This window comes from Betta splendens, chromosome 21, assembly GCF_900634795.4.
Source record: "Betta splendens chromosome 21, fBetSpl5.4, whole genome shotgun sequence".
Classification (NCBI taxonomy): Eukaryota; Metazoa; Chordata; class Actinopteri; order Anabantiformes; family Osphronemidae; genus Betta; species Betta splendens.
In genome coordinates this window covers 5,328,951-5,353,945 of record NC_040899.1, presented here as the reverse complement: position 1 = coordinate 5,353,945, position 24,995 = coordinate 5,328,951, and the positions used below count along the sequence as shown (strand labels likewise).

The window sequence follows — 24,995 nt, the reverse complement described above, 5'->3', positions numbered from 1 at the left end:
CATTAAAATCAGAGCCATGTAAATCTAATCAATTATACAGTTTTTCAGATAAAATGTTGGTAAATCAAAACACATTTTCCAAAAGTCACAGTATAATGAGAAATTTAAATTGGAAACAGAAATCATTTGTTTATTATAAATGCCAGGGTGAGGTGGTGACTTGCCATCCATAAATTTCGTTATCCTTTCATATTCCTTTTATCTATGACTACAGCTTTGGCACTCGTTCAAGATTTTAATGAACCCAGACTTCTGAGGCATCAAGGCCTAGTGATGCATTGTCCATTTGGATCAGGGAGTACAGAGGGGGAACAAAAGCAAACACTACTCGCCTTTGACAAAATATTTTATATTCCATTGTCTTGTAGGGGGTTCATTAGGTAATTGCAACATTTAACAAAAAACATACTGACAAGTATATATATATGTGTGTGTGTGTGTGTGTGTGTGTGTGTGTGTGTGTGTGTGTGTGTGTGTGTGTGTGTGTGTGTGTGTGAGACAACGTGTGACTTGAATCAAAAAATAATTTTCTGTGCTTTTTGAGGACACAGAGAACCCCCCTGCTCTGGCGCGACCTGGTGTCGGCTGCTTTCTTGGTCTCAGAGGTTCCTAGGGGAGACCAGAATGGAAGTTGAGCATCTTGCTGTGATCCAAGAAAGTGTGCCAAATGCTATCAAAACTGGATTAGTAGACAACAATTGTGTTTGATGAACGAAAAGGGGAGGGAAATAAGTAGTTTCCAAGGAACCTGCAGATGGAATTTTACAAACTTCACCGCATTTTTAACCCATGTAGGAAAAGAGGTGCACATACTCCTTGTTTTGTTCAGAATATTTGATGTATAATGAACCTTTGAGTGACGTCTATTGAGTTAAAGTATTGAAAACATCAAAGACATCCTAAAATATAATCAATGAAATCTTTCTAACAATTTTGTTTTTGAAACAATAAACAATAGAAGAAAGTAGCAGCGATGATAGATAAATACTGTACTACTGTGCAATAACAAGTAGTAAAAATAATGTGCAAAAGAGCAGTTAAGGAACAATTGTGAGATAGATATTGATTAGTGTTTGTGCGGGTGTTTATCAGTTCAGTCCTGTATTTACTTATTTGTACAAAACGCTAATAGAAATTAACTAAAAAGCAGAGTTCTTGCTGTGTCTTTACCGATTTTGCAGTGTTTACAGCCAAGGTCAGGTCCTCCAAGACGAGGACCCTCTGCACAGGGTCCCCATAGAAGACGAACAACCTGTTATATCTTCCTAAGTTAATGATCGCTTCTCATATTTTTGTTAATGATGTTCAAGCTTGTAAATGTAACTTGTGATTTACCTGGCTTACCTTAAATACATTCACAGGATTATGTACATTTAGTGGTTGATGCTAATGTGGCCAAACTGCTTTTGCTAACTACTTTGTTTTTATATTTTGGAATTCCAATGATTTGTTGCATAGATAGTTTTCTACTCAAAGAATGTAGTCTACCATGCAGACATGCTCTAGAACTTTCATAGTACAGTAACTCACATCTGAATACGCTCTCAGCCCAATGGCTGACATTTGGGACAAATCCCCTGCTGACCGAATCATGGCAAATATTGTGTGTCATTTGTGCACCATACTTGGACCTGGCTGATGGTAGTAGTATTAATTCACCTCTGCTGTGAGAGGAAGTCCCTGGGGGGCCGAGGCTTTTGTTCAGATCACTTGCCGTTTTCTCATAATACATTGACTATTTCTAAGCGTTTCAACTTTCATTAATTTTGTGTAAATTAATAGCAGGCACATACTATTATTTTGGAGCCTTTTCTTACACTTATATAATTACATACTTGAATACACACAATTTAATATAATTTTTTAGGAACATCTCGCCTTAAGGGCGCCGTGCTCTGCAGTGCCTCCACTGCCCTGTCGCGTTAACGGTGTTTACTTTCCCATGTGCTTGCAGTCATCCAAAGTCCGCCCCCTTTCTACACTGTGGCCAATCAATGCGCCGGGGTAAAACGCACGCGCTTCTTCTGCAGCCAATTGCGGCTCCCCGTTTTTGCGCGTCATCGCAGGAATCATGGCGGCACACATAACCAGAGCAGTGAAACGACTTCTCCCACAGTAAGACAGTTTATCATTCTACATTTCTTATTATCCTGGTTGTGTCATGTCGCTTGACTTTGACTTCACCCGTTAAAACGCTGTGCTGGTTGTTTGGTCATGAGTTATAAGTTTTACTCCAAATCACGGTGACGTCAGGCGGTCAACTGCCGTTTGCTGGAGGAGAAGTTAGCTAAACAGTTGGTGTTTGTAGCTAGTTGTCGGTTACTTCTGCAGTGAGTATATGAACGCTGTGTCCTCGTGTTGGCTCTGACAGTTGGTGGGTCTGCATCCCTTCAGGAACCGGACCGGCGTGACACAATTAACCAGACCTAAAAACCAATACACGAGCATGTTGGGTTGAAAAACGTGGTAGCGCGACACAGCGTCAGGGAACCAGAGCTGAAACAATTAGTCAAACATTAAAAAGCTATATTGCTAATTCTAGGATTCCCATTCCTAAATGCCAAACTAGTGAAACTTAACTTAGTCCACATACTACCTTACTACCTTTGTCCAACACACTTGGAGGCAAACCTGTCTAAACCTGGAGCAACAGAAAGAATACAGGAGTGTAGGGAGGGTTCTAATTAGACTGATAAAGCTAGTGTGGGTTGCTGATGAAACTGCAGATATTTTTTATTAAATGGCCTGCGTGTGTGCAGGGAGCTGATTAATTGGAAATGTCAAAGATTGGCCCGATTAATTGGCTGACTGATCAATCAGTCAACTGCATCCCCAGGCAGCTCATTTTTCTACCTTCTAAATAGCTTAAGACCTCATTTGGTTTTAAAGTGGCCGGATAATATAACTGGCCTTTGACTAATCTATTGAATTGAAAAAGTTGGATTAGACAGTAAAAAACAACATTGGGCATTAGGGCCTGTAGTTTGACTACAGCCAGTTTAGACTGTCGGCTTTTTGACTTGTTGTTTTTCATAAAACCTTCTTGTATCTATTAATATCAGTAGTTAGCAGTAAATATTGACCGTTTTTTAAGCTGTTATAAAAATCTCAACAGATATTGTTAGAAGCCTCAAAAGATGTGACCACAGGCTAGTGCACTACATGCATATCTGTGTCAGTCAACAACATTGTGACATTAAGCTTTAATACATGGCGCATAATTTCCAGAGGCACAGGGTTGTTCTTGCCAAATTAGAGTGGAAAGATGCTGTCATGTTGATCTGACTGTGTGTGTGTGTGTGGGTGTGTGTGTGTGTGTGTGTGTGTGTGTGTGTGTGTGTGTGTTTAAAAAAAGGGAATATTGTTGTCTCATTTGCAACAAAATCTTTTATGATACAATATATATATAATAAGATTGACACACCGATTTAAAATGCAATCGGTGGAATTTTTGCTTAATTCGTGCAGCAGTACCTACACAGTTAATTGTGGCCCCCTCAGATGGCTGCGGAGGAGAGGAATGTGTGTGCTTGTTTTATGGACAGCCTAGAGCCCTTGCCTTGGCATTGGCGGCAGACTGCTCTTTGTCACAAACACCCTTGTGTCAAAGATGCAACAGCATCCTGGAGGAAGCATTGGCTGCCGCTATGAAGTCGACAAGTGATGAAAGTAGCCTAGAGGTTGTCAATTAAGAGAGCCAAGGCCTGGACCTTATAAGTTAATGGGCAGTTTTCCCTCTCAGACCCTGCTAGGCCTTTATAGCGCAGCTTATAAAACCCCCAAGTGTAATGCACCCCTATAACGTTTTCAATTAAGACAAGGGGCATAAAGCAGTGCAGACACTTGGCAGTCAAGCTAAAATGTTTATAATGTGGCATTTGCTATAATTTGGTAGGGGAATTTTCAATTGCCCCAGTTATTTTTAAGGCAGCAGCTACTGCGCAGAATTTTATTTTAATGGCACTTCATGCTGACTGGAAGCATTACAGACTTCCTGATGTCTTTCCATTATTAGTTCTTTTAGCTTGGTCATGTGGATGCACAGCCTGATGTTTAAAAGCGCTGTCGTCTCTGTTGTAAAAGTCATTAGAGTCGAGATGAGACAACATTTTAATACAGGCATAATATTCTACTTTTTAATATTGGTATGGAGTCTCATTAAAAATACATAAATTGTTTAATTTTCATTAAAGACACACAATTACAGAAATAAAGGAATAAAATAATGTGCATGCAAACCCCAATCCTGTTTTCTATAATGTAAGAAGAAAACTGTAAATCTGAATGCTTAAAAAAATCCCTTCACTCATCCATTATCCTGACTGACTTGGGCTTCCGGCAGAAAAATAAATGAGTGCTGAATAAACAACAGTGTGTTGACACCTCATTTCCTTGTTGACTGCTGGTGGAAGCCAAGCTTGAGGTGTGTGGCCATAATCCAATCAAAGAAGAAAACAACCACTGGGACTGTGTCACCAGTTTCTGCAGCTGTGGGGGTGCAGGCAGGTTGGCCAAATAACATTTGTGCCTTTTTTCCATGGTATTTCTCTTTTACATTTATAGATGCATTCTTGGCTTGTCTCATTCTTTTAACAATTTCAAATTAAAATGTTCAAAAGTCAATATTGCGCAAACAGAAGATTATTGGTTTGTCGAGTTAAAATAAGCAATACTATGCAAATTTGTAATTAAGATGAAATAAATCTGCATAACAATCTTGGATGTATTTACCAGTTCCTGTCGAGGTCTACTTCTTTTGGACTTTACCCCTTTTTTGAGCTGGTGAATCAATAGATTGCCTTTATTCCTTGTTGTTGACCCAGCTAATCTTGCCTTTGAATCTGTTACAGAGCATTAAGTTAACACATGTTGCTGTGTGAAAACAAAACTCTAGTGACTGGCATGAAGACCAGCTGAGTAAACGTGGCTGAGGGAGCAGTGTGGGGTGGCAGACCATAGAGGCCTACACTTGTTGTAGTGCTGGCCAAGGTGGATCCATACGGCTAACAGATGGATGTGTTAACCCTGTATCCCCGTAGAAGAAAAAGCAACCAAAACAAGTGTCTCTGTTCCAGCACTGAAGCCTTTGATCAACAGCACATCTTCAGCCTTTGGAGCAGGACTTCATAGGACCCCAGAGCGCACATGGACTCGCATCTGTATAAACACAGCTTGGGAGGAATGTGTGAACAATGCATCTAAAGAATTTAGTTCTCGAAAAGAGGGGTGGACTTGGCTAACGGGTGGGTCTGTGGTTTACAGTTTAAGCGTGGTGGTCATATTGAATGAGAAGCTGGGGAAATAATCCCTGTTTTTATTGATAACAAAACTGGGAAGCTTGTGTTTTTTCCTTTTTACAGATGTGAGTGCTGCTGCTGTTTTTTTTTTTTTTTTTTTTTTAAATTTTTTAAGACAAGTTTAACTGGTATATTTGTCCTAGCCTGATGAAATTGCGTGTTAACCAAATCTGAATCCTTTTTTAGTTTTACATGTTTTTGTACTTCTTTATCTCTACTGTAGTGGGTTGTGATATTTCGCTAGATTGAGGCCACCCAATGTTGATCATGATGGGTTGTAGAGCGTGCTGGCATATTTTTTTTGTAAAGTATTTCCTGTAGGAATACCTAACAATTTCTAAACGGGTACGGTGAGCTGGTACAGTTTAGCCAATGTAGCGTTAATTGGCAGCTGCGTGCGTGCGTGCGTGCGTGTGTGTGTGTGTGTGTGTGGGCAGGATATTGCTTCCAGGTTTGCAGTCAGCTCCTCTGTATAAAGGCCAAAGGGGTTCTTTTGGCTATTAAGTAGATGCAGATTTAGGTTCCGTTTACACCTCAGAAACCCGTGGGAGTGAATTTGCATCACTGACATCATTTGATCATTTTTGTCAGCTATTAAAGGAAGCAGTGTCTTGCCCTCTGCTCTCTTTCCACTGCCACCATGATGTTTTGGTCTTCTCATGCCACTGAGGTTGGCGCATTGCCATGGTGATGGTTAGCTAGTTCCAGGGCGATGAGGTGTAATTTACCGAGCATTTCCTGTCTGATACACAGCATCCTAATGAGTAAGAGGCCTGCTTTTATAGCGGAGTGTTTGTTAACCAGGCACAGCAGGGGGACTGTGTGTGGTGTTTGTATGTGCGTGTGTATTGTTCGCTTTACTGTTCTGTACAGCTATATATGGAACTATTTAAGATAGTGTTTGAGTCTATTTTGTGGACCTGGGGCTGCAGTTCTTGGTTGAACCCCTCGGTGTCAGTGTTGACAGTGTGCCTTATGGTAGCTCCTGTAACTGAAGATTCACCTTGAGATATATATATATATATATATATATATATATATATATAATTTTTTTTTTTTTTTTTACCCCCCCTCTCTTCATGAATCTCAGTCTTGCTAAGTGACTATCTGGAAAACATATAGATGTGTGTGCATTGCAAAACAGTGCTGGGCAGAAAACCAATATGCTGCTTCTTGTGAGACCAGGTCAGATCAAACGAGTTGCAGCGGCGACATCATTGTATCACGTTGCTCAGTCCTAACAAAACTTGAGTCAGCTTGACTTGAATGAGTCACGTCTCTCCACGTCATATCCCTGGAAAAGAATTATCCATTCAGTGGACTGGCCAGTATCTATTGAATCACAAATTAGGTTGCAATTATGGAATATTTATATATGATTCCAATGCATTCGTTCAATTAGAGTTCCAAAACGCACACACTATTTACAACATTAGCCTAATTTATGTAACAAACATCCAGTTCTATAAAGGTTTAGAGGACCCTTTTAGTGTGTGTTTGTGTCTGTCTGTGTGTGAGAGAGAGAGAGAGAGGGAACAGTTTTGATATTGCTGCTTTACATCTATGGACACATGTTGTACTCTGTGAGCATTACAAAGTGTTCTATAATTTGTTGATTTTTGTCCATGGACCCTAACGAGGAATCGCTACAGCGTTCCCATAGTTTCACTGTGCATTGATCTTCTGCTTCCCATTGTCTGTCTCCACAGGGTTTTGTCGCTTTTGTACAGTCAGAAAACCTTGCTTATTGACTACTCTATATCGGGCATTTAGATGATCATTAACTCAAAGAACCTCCAGTCCAGACTCATGTGACGGTCTCTCTGAAATTCTAAAAATAATGAGAAATCACATTTCAGATTTATGTGGGCATGCAGAGTTGGCTGGTCGTGTTGCTGTTTTGCCATATTTGGAAACTGCTGTATAACATCTCATCACATCTCTGGCACAAGTTGCAGACAGGCAGCCTACTGTTAGTACTACACTTCATTAGAACCAGGTTTCAGTGGTACCACACACATTCAAACAGCAGGGCCATCTCCCCAGCATCAAAGTGGATTTTATACAAAGTGTTGTCTCTGCTTCTGTCTTCCTATCTGGGTCTGCTAATGATGCATGCTGCACACGTTTTTAACATTCACACCATCCTCTCGCCATCACTCACTCACATCTCTGCTTCCATGTCTTCCTCTCTCTCCTCCTGCCTTTCGTGGTGTTTGTTTGGCTGCTGGGTTTTGTTTGTTTATTGTTTCCAGATGGCAGACGCAGGCTTCATTTGTGTGGCTTTCAAGTTCCCAGAGAGCTTTTTACTGCCTTGGCTTAAGCGCTTATCCTGTTTCCTCTAGCCGGGCTTTATGATGGGCCTTTTATACGTAGCAACTGGAAACAACTGTCACTACCAGTCTGCATTGGGGAGAGCAGCAGAAAGCCTAGAGAAAGTGTCTTTGTTGTTGTTCTTGTTTATATTTTTTTGAACTCTCTATTTCAACATCTTCATTAGTGACAGAGCAGTAGATCCACAAATGATCCCCCCTCCCCTCCTTAATAGTGAATTCTACTGGCTTCACTACTCTGTACTGTACTTCAGCTGCATCATCAGAAATCCCACTGAGCGTTAGGGTAAAATGTGCAAAACTAATTCTTTGTTGACACGAGGGTTACGTGGCACACTCTCAGTAGTGATGAAGCTGGTAGTGTGTTGTTTTCAGGTCCTTGCTGAGTCGAGTCTGGGCATCATTAAGCGCTGTGACATCACTTATTTACAGGAACCCAGGAGGGCGACTCACCCAGTAAACGTGGGGGAGGACCAGTGCATGTCTTTACTCATCGGATGCGGTTTTAAGACGGCGCAGTAATCAAAGCGCTGAGCTATATAAAACCCACCCGTTCTCCTTAAGGAGGCCTTTTCTTCTGGCTGCTGCTGAATGAGTGATTACCCTGGCATTCCGACCCGCCTAATCCCATTTCTAGCCGTGATTTAACAGAGAGAAACGGTCGCCAAGGCACTTCAGTCCACTTACTACTCCCCAAAACTAGTCCCTGAAAAGAAATGTCAATTCTTGTCGGTTAACAAACATTTTCGCTTAGCTAACGCACAGGTGGATCATTCCAGGAAGTTGGCTGCATCGCTGTGCCATCATTCACCCTCTGAAAGTTGTAGCATGCATCCCATGACATCAGCTCTTTATCACAGGATAATTATGATTGTTTACTACCTATCAGGATCCATTGCATGCTCAGACGGTCGTGGTATTGCCATAGAAGTTGGGAATGCGGGCACAGTCATCACGCTAAGCTGGCTGTGACCCTGCACAAGGGGATCCAAGCTGAAGTGTGTGGGAATCCGACTTTAATGTTCGCGTAATCAGTGGTGTTTGTGTTTTACCACCACTGAGCGCCTGGCAGGCTAGCTAATCTCATCAGGGTTTGGGCTGCGGTGCTGGGGTTAGCGAGAGGACAGCCTAGAGTGACCCATATCCCTGTGCCAGCATGGCTACCACACTCCTGGTCTGCTGCGTTGCTCCACCGGGGTTTACTGTGAGGCCGCTTGCCAGGGTGTTTATTACTCAACTGTCTGGCACAACAAGATAATGCTCATACTGAAGGACACAGACACTTTTACGGGGGAAGGGGTAGTCAAATTTACTGCAAATACTAACCATGATGTAATGGAGGAAAAAGAATTTGTAGGTTATATTAAATGTGACCCATTGATCTTCCAGGAAGGTGCTTGCTAGTTGTTTTTTCTGTGACTGTGCATAAATGTCCAGTTAAGTACAGGAAAAGCAACTGGATCATTTCTGGCCCTTTCAACTGTGCATCTTTTTACTATCATCACCTGATTACCGCATCCGTTCAGGGCAGTTTGCTGAATTTTTGAAATGCAAATGTATTGTTAAAGGTTTCCTGTGATGGTTTTGAGAGTTCCAGTATAGAAATTCAGATGTATACATACAATACCTGTGCCCCAAACCTGTGTGGATTTATTTATTTTTAAGTTGTTCCCTTTCTTTGTTAGCTGCTCACATGAAAGGCTTGTTTGTGGTTCACAATAGTGAAATACTTAGTGTTACACAGTGTTGTTTTAGTGAACTGACACTCTGCTGTACCCATGGGGAGGTCAGAAACCTGCTCAATCCTCTCCCTCAACTCGCTATTCAGCCACCACACACACACACACACACACACACACACACACACACACACACACACACACACACAGGAAACAAATCGGCAGCTGGCTGTTTGATGGTCTAATTTAAACCAGTACATATTTTTGAGCCACTTCAATCCCCTGACGTCTGTTCTTGTGTATGTGTGGGCACAGGGGCATAATAAAGGAAGTTCTATTATGCAGGGAAAGGATGGTTTTCCTATTTTGCTGTTGAGATGTAATACTAAATATTTAGTTTTCCACTTTAGACCGAGGCTAGTCATTGATATGGAAGCCAGGAAAGGCACGCCTCCCTTTTGTGAGTAATTCTTCATCTACAGTTCACATTTACTAGTGTTTTCTCAACCTTGCTGGTCTCCAAAACACGAAATCCACCTCTGTCATGAAGAACCCTTTTCCACCTCCCGTGGGTTATAGCACAGATGAAGGCTGACACATTGCTACAAGGTCCAATTGCCAAGTGCTACTGCATAAACGACTCTGCAAAAGCCTGATTGGCCTTTAATGTGGTGTAATAATTAATGCGAGATGAATCCATCTGGGAACACGTGTTGAGATCAAACAAATGATTTGAAAGTGTTTACGTTTTCCTTAGACCTAATTATCACCTAATAGTTGATATGGCAACAAACAAGTAATTACTGTATGCCTCACAAATAAGTAATGACAAATTTAAGAAGGGGTGTGTGTTTTTGAATATTGGTCCCAGGTGCTAAATGCTGGAAGCATTCAGTTCTATTAGTTTTTTTTACATCTAGAATTAGATTTTGCAGTATTTTGGCCTGCATGTTACTGGTGGATTGTCACAAACCCTAAACTGTCTAGGCAAAGAATTTTAAATGGGTTTACACTATGACAGACTAAATGAATCCCACAACTAGTCCGTCAAAGTGGAAAGGGTGCCCGTCCAGTTAAAGCACACGTTATGAGTAGTGCTTCTTTTTGGGCCATGCTCACCATGAAAAGTGGACTTTGGACCAAATCAGACAACGGTATAGACCAGACCACAAGCAAATTACCATGCCTTTTAGTCCCATATTCGATGATGCGGTACTTCCTCAGGCTTTTGTCTCCAGTTTGGGCCACAGCTGTCGGGTTAGGTGCTATCCACGCTCCCCTCCCAAAAACCTCAGGCCACGCGCCACTGCACCCCAAACACTAAATAGGAGCATTAGACACACCATGTTAAGGGCTGCTGGTGTTTGGGCTGTGGCTGTGGGTGCGTGTCTTGTCCCATAGCCAGAGACATGCACATTATCATACTCACAGCTGCACACCATACTGCAAAATGTATCTTCTTCCTTGTACCATTCTAGAACACTACAGATTTTCATTCTTTTGTGTTAAATGTCCCATTGTCCTGTCAGTGACTTCTGTTCTGTCTCTTGGCCCTTGACCCCTCTCTCTGCTTTTAATTTCCCCCTCCCTTCTAACAGATCTTCTCTGTGAAAATGCCCACAAGGCCTATCTGCTCGTATGCAGTGTTGCAGATTTTGATTATGCACCACCGGCATCACACCTCAGCAGGGTATGTCTAAACACGAAAATTAATTCACAGCTAAATGCTGCTATATGCAGTCCAAGAGCATTAAGAAAAAAAGCCTAAGGCAGGCAGAGAGATGGTGTTTATTAATGTGCAAAGCAAATGGGACAGTTACTTCTTCACCCCCTGCTTCTTGAAACAACCTATACATACATGTACAAAATGCAATGCAGAGAAGGGCCCTTTAGATCAGACCTAAGCAAATTAGACCTAAAATATTCTTGGATTCTGAAAAATCAATTTAAAAGAAAAAATAGTAGTGTGGCATCGGCATGAGTTAAAGCTAAGCAGAACCAAAGCCTCAAAGGAAAGTCACATCAGTAAGCCTGAATGAAAGTTTGTCAGAGCCACTTGCTGTGTCTATGAAGCAAGCTTGCTACTTTAAAACTGGGAACTCTCACATTTCCAAGTCATCTTCTGTTTCCCTTGGTGTTTTAAATCTTGAGAGATTTACATGCAAGTGGGGAAACTCCCTGCCTTTACTTTGATGCTTTTCCCCTGTCAGGTATTCTGAGTTTTAGCTGTATTGTCTTTGTTATTTTTTTAAGGCTGTCTGTCATGAACTTTAGTAGGAACGTACTCTACATGGGCATGACTTTGCCTCAGAGCAATGCAAATGGAAGCCCCCCCCCGATTGGTTTGGAATCCACCCAGCTGGTCTTTAAAAGGTGATAATTGGAAAATACAGGATGAAGCCACAGTCAAAGAAGGGACCTTAGGCTCAAGTGGCCATAGAAAAGGTAGAGAGAGAAAGGTACAGAAAGGAAATATCATGTGCCTAAATTTAAATTTGTAAATTTTGCATTAAATGAACGATCCATTGACATGTACCTTTTTTGAGTGTGACAACATAAATTCAAGTTCATTATCAAATAGGGAAATTAAGTTATTTTTTAAGTAACATTCTTTTTGTCATTTTGGCCTGAAACTTTGACTTGCTATTAATTTTTTTTGTTGTTTTAATTATGTTTTTTGTTCACTAAATCACATTATGTCTATCAGTGAATTCAGAGGGAAAGCTAAAATATATGACCCTACTAATTTATAAAACCTGACACAGCATTCCTTGACTTCTCTGGAAGGAAGTGGAGTGGGGAGGTCAGGAGGCCTAAACGGGAGCTCTTCCCTTTACAAGGCTACATTCAGAGCTTTCCTACACTCCCTTCCTTGTGGTAGCTTTACCAAGTGTAAGCCTGTGCATCCGGTTTCCATTACTATGTTCTCCTTCGAGAGAATGTGACAGTGATAAGGCTCTTTTGAAGTCCTGCTTTTACTGCTGGACTTACACAAGGCCAAAACCTGTAGCCGGTTGCGAAAGTAGAGGGAACCTGACTCTGCTTTCAGTACCTCAAACTTGAAGTGGTCCACATTTCTCAAAATATTTCCACAGATGCTTCAGATATATTTAGCACATGATTCTGAATCTGTGATTGGATTAATAAAATATTCCATTTAACACTTCATCAGGCCTCACTCCAGTCAAAACAGTCTGCAGCATGTGAACTGTCGTGGCCAGTGTCAATCAGCAGATATTTCCACCAACAACATGCCAACACCCATTCTGCACTTTGTTCAGGAAAACTTTGAATGGAATGTTCTTGATGACTTCCTCTACCTGTTGCGTTCTGCACCAGTTTGACTTTGGCTTTTTGTTGTGCTTATCACCACTGATGGTACAATGTCGATGCCAGTCCTCATACAATCAAGCTTCGCTCAGTCAGGTAGAACTTCACTCAGGTCGAGGGTACTGCATCACGTAGAAACTTGCGTATGAAATGAAATTGAAATAGATCTTTTTCCTGAGATGTTACCTGCATGGGTGTGTGTCGCTGTTATCAAATTCTAACCCCTGTATCGCCTGATTCTTGCCAATATGTTGCCCTAGTAATTGTGTTGTAAATCTTTTCTCTACAGCTTTAGGATGTTTGTTTATCTTTTATAGACTGAACGCGTGAACTCGCTCAGCAGTATCAATCCCAATATAAAGAAACAGCACAGAAGATGCAAAACAAATCCATATGACACTTTTGGCACAGGAAACTAAAACCTTCCTTCTCCTGCCTTTTGAATCTCTGTAATTCATCCTGGATATAGCTGCCAGTTGATTAGATGTAGGTCAAAGGTTTTTTTTCTAATGGAGAAGTTACTGCAACAAGCTGCTAGTCTTGACTGTCTTTGAATACAAAATGTCAACTCTAATATTCCTCCTGTGAATGATTAGTGCTTTTATACAAAAGGAGGCCTATGTTAAAGACAAATTATAGTACCAGAGGTAGTTTGAACATTAGCTTCACATTCTATTTGTTGTGTGAAACTGCTGCAGCACCTGTAATAGGTTTGGGCTTTCTTGACTTGTTTGGCCTGATGGATGCACAGCAGTGAGTGCTCTTCTGGAATAATTTTCTATTAAAGTTGGAAATGTTACACCAGGTTCAGTTTCCATGATCCTCCCACAAAGGGAAGGAAGGGGCACTAGTTATTACATACCACCCACCTCCACCACACCCTAAACAGACCAAGGCAGGGTCCTGCTCTTTCCCTGTCCCTTTCCACACTGGAGTTCAATCCATGTTTATGTTTCATGTAACTACACATTGTCACATGGTTTTCTCAGGTCAGGTCAGCCTGGAATAAATGCTCCTCTTTTAATTATAAATAAGGACCTTAAGATTTTAGTTATGGAAGCAGTGACTGTTTAGTTTAACCAGGGGAAACCTGCCGTTGATTTGACTGGCCAAACACATGCTGATCGTGCCAGTTGTTCTTCAACGTCTAGCGCAGACGACAAATAATAGCATGGCTGGATAGTTGCATTTCCTTCACTTTCCTCAGCAGGTCAGTGTATGTAACTGTAAAGTATTACCAACACCTCACTTGTCTCCTTTGGTTTGTCCAAGCCCTTCAAATGATTGTATGGAAACCATCACAAAAGAAACTTGCCACCAATTTTCCTCTGCTCCAACAGTTTGGATCCAGGGGAACAAAGGCAGTGCTTGTGTAGCTCACACGCTCATTTCTCTGACTCATCAGTGGTTGTGTTGTGGTGAAGGCTGGTACAAAAATTCTCTGACAATCTCAAGCTCCACTTTGCATCACTGCTTATGCTGTGGAAAATGTGCTGTTATTTTAATGATGTGGTGTTGTGTGGCTCTAGGTCTTAAAAGGGTTGCACTAAGTGTGTATTTCAAATCTGGGTTTTTATTTGTTTAATCATTCTAACATAAACTGTATCATAGCTAAACTAATCATTTGAGGTTTCATAGACTGACTTGAAGGGCTTTCAACCTTTAATGTGTGTTGTGGGGAGGGGCGATTGGGCTTTGGGGGTTGTGACCTATATAATACTTACATCGTTTTGGCAGTCAGATTTTCAAGAAACTTCCTGGTGTGTCAGGCTCAATCGGGCCTAAGCCAGCCTTAATTAAAGGCTTGGGGCCGGGCAAAGGTTGAGAGCAAAAGGCATCCCTGGTTAAAAAAATGAAGCCTCTCTCACTGCAGCACTATAGGGAGCATCCGCTTTATTAGGTAAAATTCTTCCTTAAAGGGTCTCTGCAGCCATGACATATCAAATGGTGGGTGAAATATGGTTTTACAACTGAATTTAGGAGACCGTATTGGAACACTGTACAAGTAGTCTCATTTTGATTGCTTGTTGTATTTACCACAAAAAGCAATTTAATAAATACCTCAAGACGAGAATAGTTCTTTAAGATGTAGACCTACTACTCATCATTCCATATTGTTAAGCATTCAGTTTGATTGTGGTAGTTTATATTTTGCGCAGAAGTGTTGTTATTTTGAAAGTGAATGCTCATAAGAAAACCAATGAACTCTCTTTTTGAAGTGAAATATTACATTGCTACTTAGCATTTTAGAGTTTACTTGGGTTACTTATTTAAATGTATTGATGATTGATGTCTTGGCATTAATGGGTATATCATTAATGCAATATCAAAATATACTGATTTAAAATTGTATTTGTTTAAATTTATAAATTGCTGTTTTTGAAATGGATGCAATTCTTATTTAGGCCACTTGGGGGCACAGGTAACTTGCAGGGAAGAGATAAGGAGCTTTGCACAGGAGTGTGGATATGGTATGTGGGGTTGGGGGGGGTGTTCATTAATTAAATGGAATATGATCCAAAAGACTCCGTGCTCACTCAAGACACATCATGTCCCACAGCAGAAGAAATAAGACAAACGTCACAGATGTCCTTTTTTTTCTCTCTCTCTGTTCTGTTTTTCTTTGGTTGTGGTTTCCCTTCGAATCCAAATTTTAGCCACACACTGTCTTAGTATGTTTTGGTGTTCTGAGTAGATCTTTCCAGTACACCCATCTGTCTGAGTTTTTTTCTGACTTCCGAGGAGGGGTACGGGGTGTTTGTGTCTGGGCCTAGTTGGGTGGAACGGTGGGGGTAACAGGCCCAATAAATATCACATCCTAGGCCAGATAGTCTGATGTACTGTCCTGCTCATTTCTGTATCCAGGCACACCCCAGTCCAAATTGTTTAATGAACTGATTTATATGATACATGAGGCCAGTTTTTAACTTGACCATTGCTGTATCCTTCCTCAAACCTCATCCATAAATCTCGTCAATCATCTCATGAGAGTGCCTTCAATAAATGGATAGGCTTTAAATGGATGTCATTTTTTATGTAAAATCTGAATGGATTTATTTGTGATGTGCAATGCTTTTAATGACATCCATTTAAGTCCCTTTCCCATAGCAGTAATTAACTCCATATTAGCTAGACATCTTGCAGCAATTTTATTTATGTAAATATGCGATGGTGTCATTTGTAAGCAGTGAAAAGCGTTCTCACCTGCTGAACAAATACTGTTAATGATTTCATATCATGGAGGGTTATGTAACTGTGCTAGCTGTGATGGAAAGTGCAGCCACCTTGCCAGTCTTAATGCATTCAGGCGCCACAGTGTCAGATGGCCCCGGTGATCCAGGGGGCTCAAGATGGCAATGCTGTTTCACAGTCCGGATATGTGTGTTTGTGTGCAGGCCAGAATATGTGCACGTGTGCTAAAGTGTTTGTGATATTAGGCTCAGATGTGTGTATCCATATGGTATGGTGGGGACATTTCTGAATCCTTGTGGCCTTTTGCCAAACTGGTGTAATAGATGTGTCTATGTCTCACTGTCGATGCAGCTCAACCTTTTAAACTTTATATTTGTCTAAATTGGCCTATTTAGGCGATGTGACCTGAGAGTAGGTCATATAATTTTCTGTCACAAATACATTGTGGATTGAATATTTATCCCTTGTGTCAAGTAAATGTGGTCCAGGGGCATGCTGGTGTCCTTGCCTTGCTATTGTTAAGGAGACATCCTAAAAAAGTAAACACCAGTCGGTCCTTCTCTGCTTCCTGTCTCTCTCCTCCTTCTCCTTGCGCTGCCATGACAAACAGACCCAGTGACATGAATCGTGGGTAAAGCTCCCCACCTCTCCTCCGCCTCTTTTCTCCCGTGCACTGTAATCCTGACACCAAAAACCGCCCCTCAGAGAACAAGTGTCAGCCTCAGAATAGAGCGTGCAGTCAGCTCCCCCTTTTCCCCCCTCTGGTTAAGCATGTTAGAGAGTGCTAATGTTGATGGAGGTGACAATTAACTATACAATGATCACAGTGATGGCGCTTGTACCGCTGCCTCACAGCCTCGCTAAAGAGATAAGTGACTGATCTCTACAGGACTGGGACTGGGCACGTATCAGATAAGCACGTAAAGGCACATAGCGCAAGCTTTGCTGCCAGATGTTGTGCGAGCTTTACGCTGCTATCGGCAATCTATTTATAGATTTATCTTGTTGACACTTTCAAAAGTGAATACAGCCTTTGTCGTTTTGTGTTCAAGAAGATGATTACACATCATATCTAAGAGGATTCTTTAACTGTTTGTTCATTGACATTAGCACTTAATGAGGGAAGTTGAAGTTTTATTTGAAGTGAGTTTCTTAGATTAAATGTTTTGTACTGGATTGCCTTATTTGTGTAAGAGCACAAGTGCATGCGTTTGGTAGTGGCAGTGCTGCCTTTTCTATTGCTGCGAACTGTTTTGCCAGGCACCCATGGCTGAATCTGGAAGAGCAGGGGAAATGTTTTTGGAAAGACAAACCTGAGCTAATGGTCACCCCACAGACCCCACTGTCAGTTTGTGAAGCAGCCCAAAGATATTTGCATGAAATAAATGAGAATCTCACACATCCAGGCCCTGCCACGGCCAAAGGTTTACTGTCGCAGATGCATGCTCCATCTGGCCCTGTTCTCCTCGTCTCCAGCCTTTGACTGTTCAGAAACCCCAGCATGGTATATGCTTTATTATGGATAATATTTGTTTGAGTCTTCACATAGTTGCATTGTGTGTATCAAGGAATGAATTTCACATTGTTGGGGTGAAGCATTTACCAGAATGCCAGAGTTAAAGAAGTCTCATTTGGCTGCATTGTTATAGCATCTGCGAAGTGAGTCGTACCTCTTTGTTTGCTTTGTGTGGGATTTCAGGGAACACTCGATTGAAGGGGGTCAAGTGGTCCTCTGTCCTGAGCAAACACGGACTTGGTGACAGCCACGAGGAGAACAAACCCCTACGAGAACCGGGCTGTCCTACCAACATTGTCCCCACCTCTCCGCTAACAGCATGGCCCCCCTCACCCCTCAGCCCTGGGCTGTGATCCTGCATAGCCAGCATAATGAAGCCATATAAGCCTGTTATTTGCTGGTTTACGGCTTGTTTTATGAAGGTGAGCTGACAAGCAGCTCCCAGAATGGTTCCTGTCACTTTAACAGACAACATTACCAAGAGAAAAGAAGCGATGGGGAGGGAGGACCGGGCTGACTGGAGAATGGGACAGGGCCTTTATGTTAGTCCTGCCAGGGCTTTGATGGGTAGAGGTCTGGCTGCAGGCTATCACAGATACATTTTATGTCTTCCACCTTTTGTCAGGGGGACATTATTGACGTTTGACCTGTGTCCTTATTCCCACCTCCTCTTCACTAATCAATTACCACATCGATCCATTAATCAGACAGGGTGATGGCCAGTGAAAGGGCCCTTGGGTATGTGTGAAGAACTGTGGGATAGGCCTTAGGCTATCGTGTAGGAGGGACTTCACCTGTGGAGTGCACTGTTCAGCATTTGACTGAACAACTAGTCCCAACCCTTATGCTAGAGACGTCTTGAGAAAATGCAATGTGTAAAATTTGTGCATGTATTAATGTAAATTAATAGCAAGCCAAGATCAAATGATTTTAGATTTAACACCAGTTCCTATGCTAGGTGAAAAGAACTTTGCTGATAAATAAATGGCTATGCATAATTCATAATTTAAGATACTGTAGAAAAGAAAAGCAGCCAAATATGTTTCCTTGCAAAAAATATATTTACTTCCTGTTTTGGGTTGTTGAATCAAAAAACGCTCAGTTGTTTCCAGTCTAGAAGGCAACCGGATGGAAACTGGCAGGAAGCGTCCTTATTAATGAAACGTCTATGAATGACTTTTGGAACATTTGATCTAAATTATAAATGGTCATTACAGTGTGTAACTAAAAAAATACAAGGATGCTTTTTGAATGAGAGCAAACATGTTTTTGTTCGTCTGACTGTTTCCATGGAGGTTACGCAGTCGAGTAATTGTGTTTAGGGCACAACCAGAAATGGATCAGACACACAGACAGCCAACAGATCAAAACGGAAGCTGCGGGAGCGGAACTCACCATGCTTTGATTAGGTTTGGTTGGGGTTTGGTGTGTGTAGACTAAAGCCATCTCCCCAGCTCATCAACCCCCCCACCCCTACTTGCCACGTTGTTGGCCAAAACATGGAAAGATTTGGTAAAGAAAGTTGGAGAAAGAAAAGCTGTGGGCTGTCATCGTCCACCCCCCTCACGCTGACCAGGGTCCAGCCGACAGTCACCCAGCTCTTGTGGGTTTAGTGAATTGAGAAGACACTTCTTGTGTGGATTTTTCAATTCTTCAACATGTCATTTGGCCGGGAGTGCTATTGTCCCCTGCTCCTTTTCTCCCTGCTCCTTCTGCCGAGACGAGTCGTGTCATCCCCTCGTGATCAGCACTTTTGTTGCCTTTGTTTTTGGCCCTACCTCAGAAGTCCATCTTGTCTTTATGTCCCTGCCTTTCATGCATAAGGGAACAGTTGTGGCCTGTTGTGGGGCTGTTCCACTGCATTTCCACCAGTGGGGTTTCCTTTCATTCTCTTCAAAGTACTACAATGGGGCTCTGAAGGCCTGAATGGCCAATGCAGAGTGCACAGTCCTACAGAGCCCGCTCATTTTGTTTTGCCAGAGTCAATAAAAATGCTAAGTTAAAGGCTAACCCCCTTATGCCCTCCTCGAATGGAGCGACTTGTTTGACCTTTTTAAGTTCCTTTCTCAATTAAGTTTTAATGATAAATCTATTGGTTTTTTTCTGTGGATGTGACCTAAAGTGAATTATTCTGCACACGCTAAACAGAATTTTATTATTCATGTATTTGTTTTGAATGAAGTTGGATCGCACTGTACTAACACAAGGATCAAGAGTGTCTTGAAAGGGTTTATTGAGTTGTCTGTGACAGTGAGCGAAAGAGAGGGGGAAACTAGAGTGACAACTGCCAGTCACCAAGCAAACGTGCAGCACTCACTCCCTTTTACGTTCTAAGTTTTCTCTGTTCTGAGACCTAGATAAAGACATCTCTGTTCTTCTAAGGAGGAGTTGGATTTAACTTGTGTTATGTAGAGGCGTGAGGGATGAAAAAAGACATAAAAAAGTCTGCTGTCGTCTCTTGGCATTACTGCAGAGGCCTTGCATAAAGGCATTGTGTGCCGATTTGTGAGCAGGGAGAAAGCTAGGGTCTTTGAGAAGGATTACAGGTAGACAGACATTGGCTGCTGAAGATAACCGCCATGACTTCATCCTCATTGTGCAGATTAAGGCATAAAACCCAAACTAATGAGACCAGAAAGGGGGAAAAGGCACGGGAGCATGAGGAAGGGGTTTTGTTGATCGTGAAGGACAGTGTAGTTGGGTTGGTAAAGTCAGACGAGGCAGATGCTGAACCAGTGATGATTAATCTGAGGAAGCTTAGATTAAAAATAGCTCAATTTAAGTTAGCTCATTTCAGATGGTCAGTGTGGGTTTAATTTCTGGTGTTGGATTTCATGGTGCATTTGTTAACACATTTACTTACTTATCTATCAATATCCATCCATCTATCTATCTATCCTATCTATCTATCCTATCTATCTATCCTATCTATCTATCCTATCTATCTATCCTATCTATCTATCCTATCTATCTATCCTATCTATCTATCCTATCCATCTATCCTATCATCTATCCATCCATCCATCCATCCATCCATCCATCCATCCATCCATCCATCCATCCATCCATCCATCCATCCATCCATCCATCCATCCATCCATCCATCCATCCATCCATCCATCCAAAAATTGCTGGCAGTTTGAGACATCAACCTCAACTTGCTGTGGTTTAAGCAAAGGAAGTAAAGGGCAGAGAAGGTAAAATAAAGAGAGATTCTTCCACGGTTGTGTGTTTTTGCTTAATTTCGCCGCTCCATTAACGGGCAGTAAACACATACACACAGAGCATCATGCTGTGAGGAGGACTGTGTGTGGAGACGGCTTCAGCTCTCGTTTTCCTTTCCAAAAAATCCAAAAAAGGTGTCAGACAGGCAGGTGGACATGAAGCCAGGTAAATATTGATGACTTTTTGACCATTTTATTTCCCACCCGCAGTCAGCTCTCTACAGCCACAAGACCTGTTAATGCTTCACCAGCATTGATTTTCTTACGACTCTTTATTCCGCTTTATTCTCCCCAAATGCAATCTGGAATCTTAAGCACCACAGACCTCAGAATGTAGTTTTTATATTAAGAAGCAGATGATTATTGTGAGTCGAGAAACACAGATCCTTAATTTTGTGCATTTTAGGCACAGCTTCTTCCTTCACTACCATGCTGGAAATAATTGTGGAAATCTACATATTGAGACGGAGCCTGTTGTCAGTGCCTGTTTTCGAGTGGGCCACTTGTTGTCTGCTATAATTCATGTGGTGGGATGAATATTACCACCTGATTTAGGGCATTATGGTGCCAGGTGGCGGCCCATAGAGTTACAGGAAATGGTGATAGTCATGTCATGATAATAAGGCAATTACTACAGGTTATATACAGTGAAACATTGACTGCCAGACCACGGACGGTCGCTGTCATTACAGTTGCAATTTTAATCCAACTATGCTGTACTGAGAAGAACTTGGCTTGGGTATTGTTGGTTTGTGTTCTTCAGATCATGCACAAGCCCCTAAGTACTGTAATGTAAGTCAATGTTGAGGAAGGAAATATTGGAAATTTATGCGTTCCCAGACAACTGAAGTAGGTATGGGACACTCCTATACTCACTTTTCTATACATGTCTGCACAAGGTTCCATAGTTTGCACGGTACATGAACCTTTACCTGTTACCTTGAACTGTTTGCTGCCCTGTCTAGATGCTATGACGAAGGATTTCATACAGAAGGATGTTAATCTTGGGGGAAAACAGCACCGGGATATGGTCAAAGTACACACATCAGTGAGTTGTCTGAGAGTGTTGAGGATAAGATGTGGAGTTCAGGGATGTGCAGTTCAAGGTAGATTTATTGTAGTTAGACACTACGGAGATGCTGACGGTGAGTATCAGATCATCTGAGGCTATTCCGCTGGATTGAAGATCACTCAGTGGTTCTATATAAGTGAGCAGCTTTGTTCAAGAGCTTTTATGGTGTTGAAGGAAGACTTGCTAAATCTGCATGTAAAATGTGGCTCAGCCTGGAGACATATAAACTAAAAGTTTAAGAATAATTTATTTTTATTTTCTTTTAAAAACATGTAAAATATACATGTTTCTGAGGGGCCTATTTCACTATGTTCTACCCACCTATACCTTTTAGTGTCACTTAGCCTACTGCCCTTCTGCTAATGAGGACCATTCCCATCCAGCACCAGATAATCCCACTTACTCACCTCTGATCTCGAGTAAAGACCAGTAAATGTTGCCAGTGTCTGACAGGTCCCACTACTTTACAGCAGCTAATACAGAGACAAAGCTTAGTGTTATTGTAACCTTGCATGTGAAAAAACAGACATTTAGTAAAATGGACTATTAAATGTGTAAAAGTACGATGAAAGTACCATGATCTAATAACTTGAAGATGTCGACCAGTTGTTGGATGGTGACAATAAAAAAAGTGGCTATTGTGGCTATTTGGTTATTCAATGTAGTCAGATAAATCGATAACTGTCCAACAGTTTTTAAATATTCCCTAGTTCCAGTTTCTCATTCTTGAGGGTGTGTTGCCTGAATTAATTGGTACCTAAATGGTGCACAGAATACAGTAATTTCAATAAGGTATCCTCAGCCCTCTGTTAGTTGATCCAAATCAACACTTCCACTTCTATCACCGTACCCACTATTACCTAATAGCCAAAGAACATGCAGTTCTTTTTAATCCCTAAAATGATAACACTGTGGTTCACAATTTGCAGGGTACCCCGTCCCCTGCCCAATTTTTGACCATCTTCTTTGTGTCTTCAGTCCAATTTGATGGCACTAATACCTGCCTAGAAAGTCTAAAATGCCAGAGGCTACCTGAATTGGATTTAACTAGTCGCTCCAATTGCACCATCTTCGTGCAGATTAGGCCTTATTGGGCCTGAGGGGTGTGAGGAAGCGTAGATGACGGGATTAAGTGGCTATTGAAGTGACTATTTCCTCTTTTGAGAGTGAAAGACAATAAGAGAAAATTGTGAGACGCTGTGTCACAGAGGTAAATATTAATGGACCTATTTACACTGTGTGCAACCTGCTTGGATCCACTATATACTGCTGACAAATATTCATTGCAAAATGTTATTTTGACCTTTTTGTGTTTTAATGTAGAAGTAGAAGATGTGTGATCGGTATTAGTGTCATCAGTAGTCGTCAAGCCTTTTACAAACATTAACATGGTGACAGTTTTTCTTAAACTTAAATTTTATTTTGCTTCAGTTCAGGCACAGCTGATGCCCCTACACATTCACTTTCTATCGTGCCCAGACACTGAGCAGTGTGGCAGCATTAGCATATGAGTGGCTCAGTGTTTGGGTGAGTTTGTTCCCAACAAAGAGTGCCAAAGCACAGGTCAACGTCTCTCATACACTTCAATGAACAGCTGAAGGGCAAACAGAACTCCCAAAATGAAACGTTTCCAGATTCTCACTGTAGTCTGAAGGATCTTTATGTGTAATATAAACACTAGTAGAAAATAAGTTGTATGCAGCTACAATCTTTGTTTATGCATTTAGGTTAACACTCTGTGCGTACTCTAAAAAGAAGACCTACATGTGTGGTTTTATAATTCCTCTAAAATCCACATTTTGTGTTTGTTTGACTGTTTTTGTGTTGACAGGGAGGGTGGCTGGCTCCAGCCTGCAGCCTGCCAGTTGTATGCCAGTGCGTGGCATCGTAACCATCACTCTGCAGGCCCCTCGCTGCGCTACGTACCCCGCAGGGCAGTTCTCTACTGCCCTGGCAATGATGAGCGAAAATTGAGGAAACTGGCCTCGCTGGATGTCGACTGTGCCGTCTTGGACTGTGAGGATGGCGTTGCCCTCACCAAAAAGGTACAAAACGCCCAGCTACACGCGCACAAAGAGCATTATAACTTTAGGTGAACGGGTCAGCAAGGAGCACAGGGACAGCTGTGTGATCCTGAATGACTTCCCTCCTTCAGACAGGTGCTTGTCTTAATCACTGAAAGGAACCTACCTAAGTGAGATGTTTAAAACAAGCACATTTCACCCCATTATGATTTGTATAAAGGCGCTGGTTGCCCCCTATCAGGGTCCTTTAAAACAAGGTGACCATGTCCCACTGGGCAAGCAGCGGGAAAGCACCAGATGCAGCAGGTTAAAAGCATTCTCCACCCGCCCACACAAGCTCCTCATTGGTCCCCCGGAACTGCCCATGAAATCGTGATTGGAGAGTGGGATAAAGAAGGGCCCTGGGTTAAAAGTTAACTAACAAAGGTTTTAAGTCATGATAATAAAGATGAGTGATATGGCTGGAGGCTGTTCCTGTAGCAGACAAAGACAATAAGATGATGACTTGTGTGACTGATGGGCTAAAACTGTGACCCTGTGATGCAGTTGGTGGATGTCAGAGCTTCTGCTCTTATGTGTTTGGAAAGGAATGTAGCTCAGATGCAGCCATTCAGCCCTGACTCTTCAACTTTCTTCATGTGATGGTTCCATAACATTCTTATTTCTACTCTAGAAATGAAGGCAGGTGTTTCATGTAAACCTAATCAGAAATAGTTTGTAAAGAGTTGGCAGGTTAATAGATGACTGGTTCTGTGTGCGATGTAAATTATTTGATACAGGGCTGATGTTATGTTAGAGCTCAATCAGCATCGCACTATATTTAACACTGCACCACAACCATGACACCATGAAGTCTAAGAAAATATGCAGCTTTTTTGTCGTTTCTAGGTTATAATGCTTAAAAATGAAATGCATTAATCCTATTAGCAACTTTTCTTTGCTTTGAGGCTTGTGCCATTGCTCATGCACAGCATAGTGTAACATCTCATACAGTATTTTGATACTTGCATAATAGTCATGCACAGTACAAGTGACTCAAACAAAAGCACTATATTCAAACTCCTCCTGCTGCCAGCTACTCACGCTGCTGATTGTGCGCTGCTGAGTCTTCACTACCTGTGGAGACAAAAATAGTTTTACCAAACTGAAGAGGAAAAGAGTTGAGTTCTGTAACTTTTTCTGTTATTTAAAACAGCCACTTAAACACAGCTACTGCGCTTTACACATTGTGCCCCAAACCCTGAATACATCCTAAAACAAAGAAACCCCAAAATAAAACTTAAAACGAGCCTTAAATAAAGGCACTTTATTTACACGTTTACATTTGC

General features: G+C 41.7%; 1 protein-coding gene across 2 annotated transcripts in view; it reads left to right on the top strand.

Moving 5' to 3' along the window:
• The first annotated feature begins 1,966 nt into the window (after positions 1–1,966).
• Positions 1,967–24,995, top strand: part of clybl (citrate lyase beta like) — a 41,562-nt gene continuing 18,533 nt past the window's right edge. Inside the window, exons 1-2 of one of the 2 annotated variants that reach the window (XM_029136978.1) lie at positions 1,967–2,115; positions 23,475–23,688. In XM_029136978.1, coding sequence (XP_028992811.1) covers positions 2,072–2,115; positions 23,475–23,688 — 258 coding nt within the window. In that variant the 5' untranslated portion in view covers positions 1,967–2,071. Of the gene's footprint in view, positions 2,116–10,907; positions 11,000–23,474; positions 23,689–24,995 lie in introns of those variants that run through there. The other variant, XM_055505132.1, reaches the window with a different exon arrangement.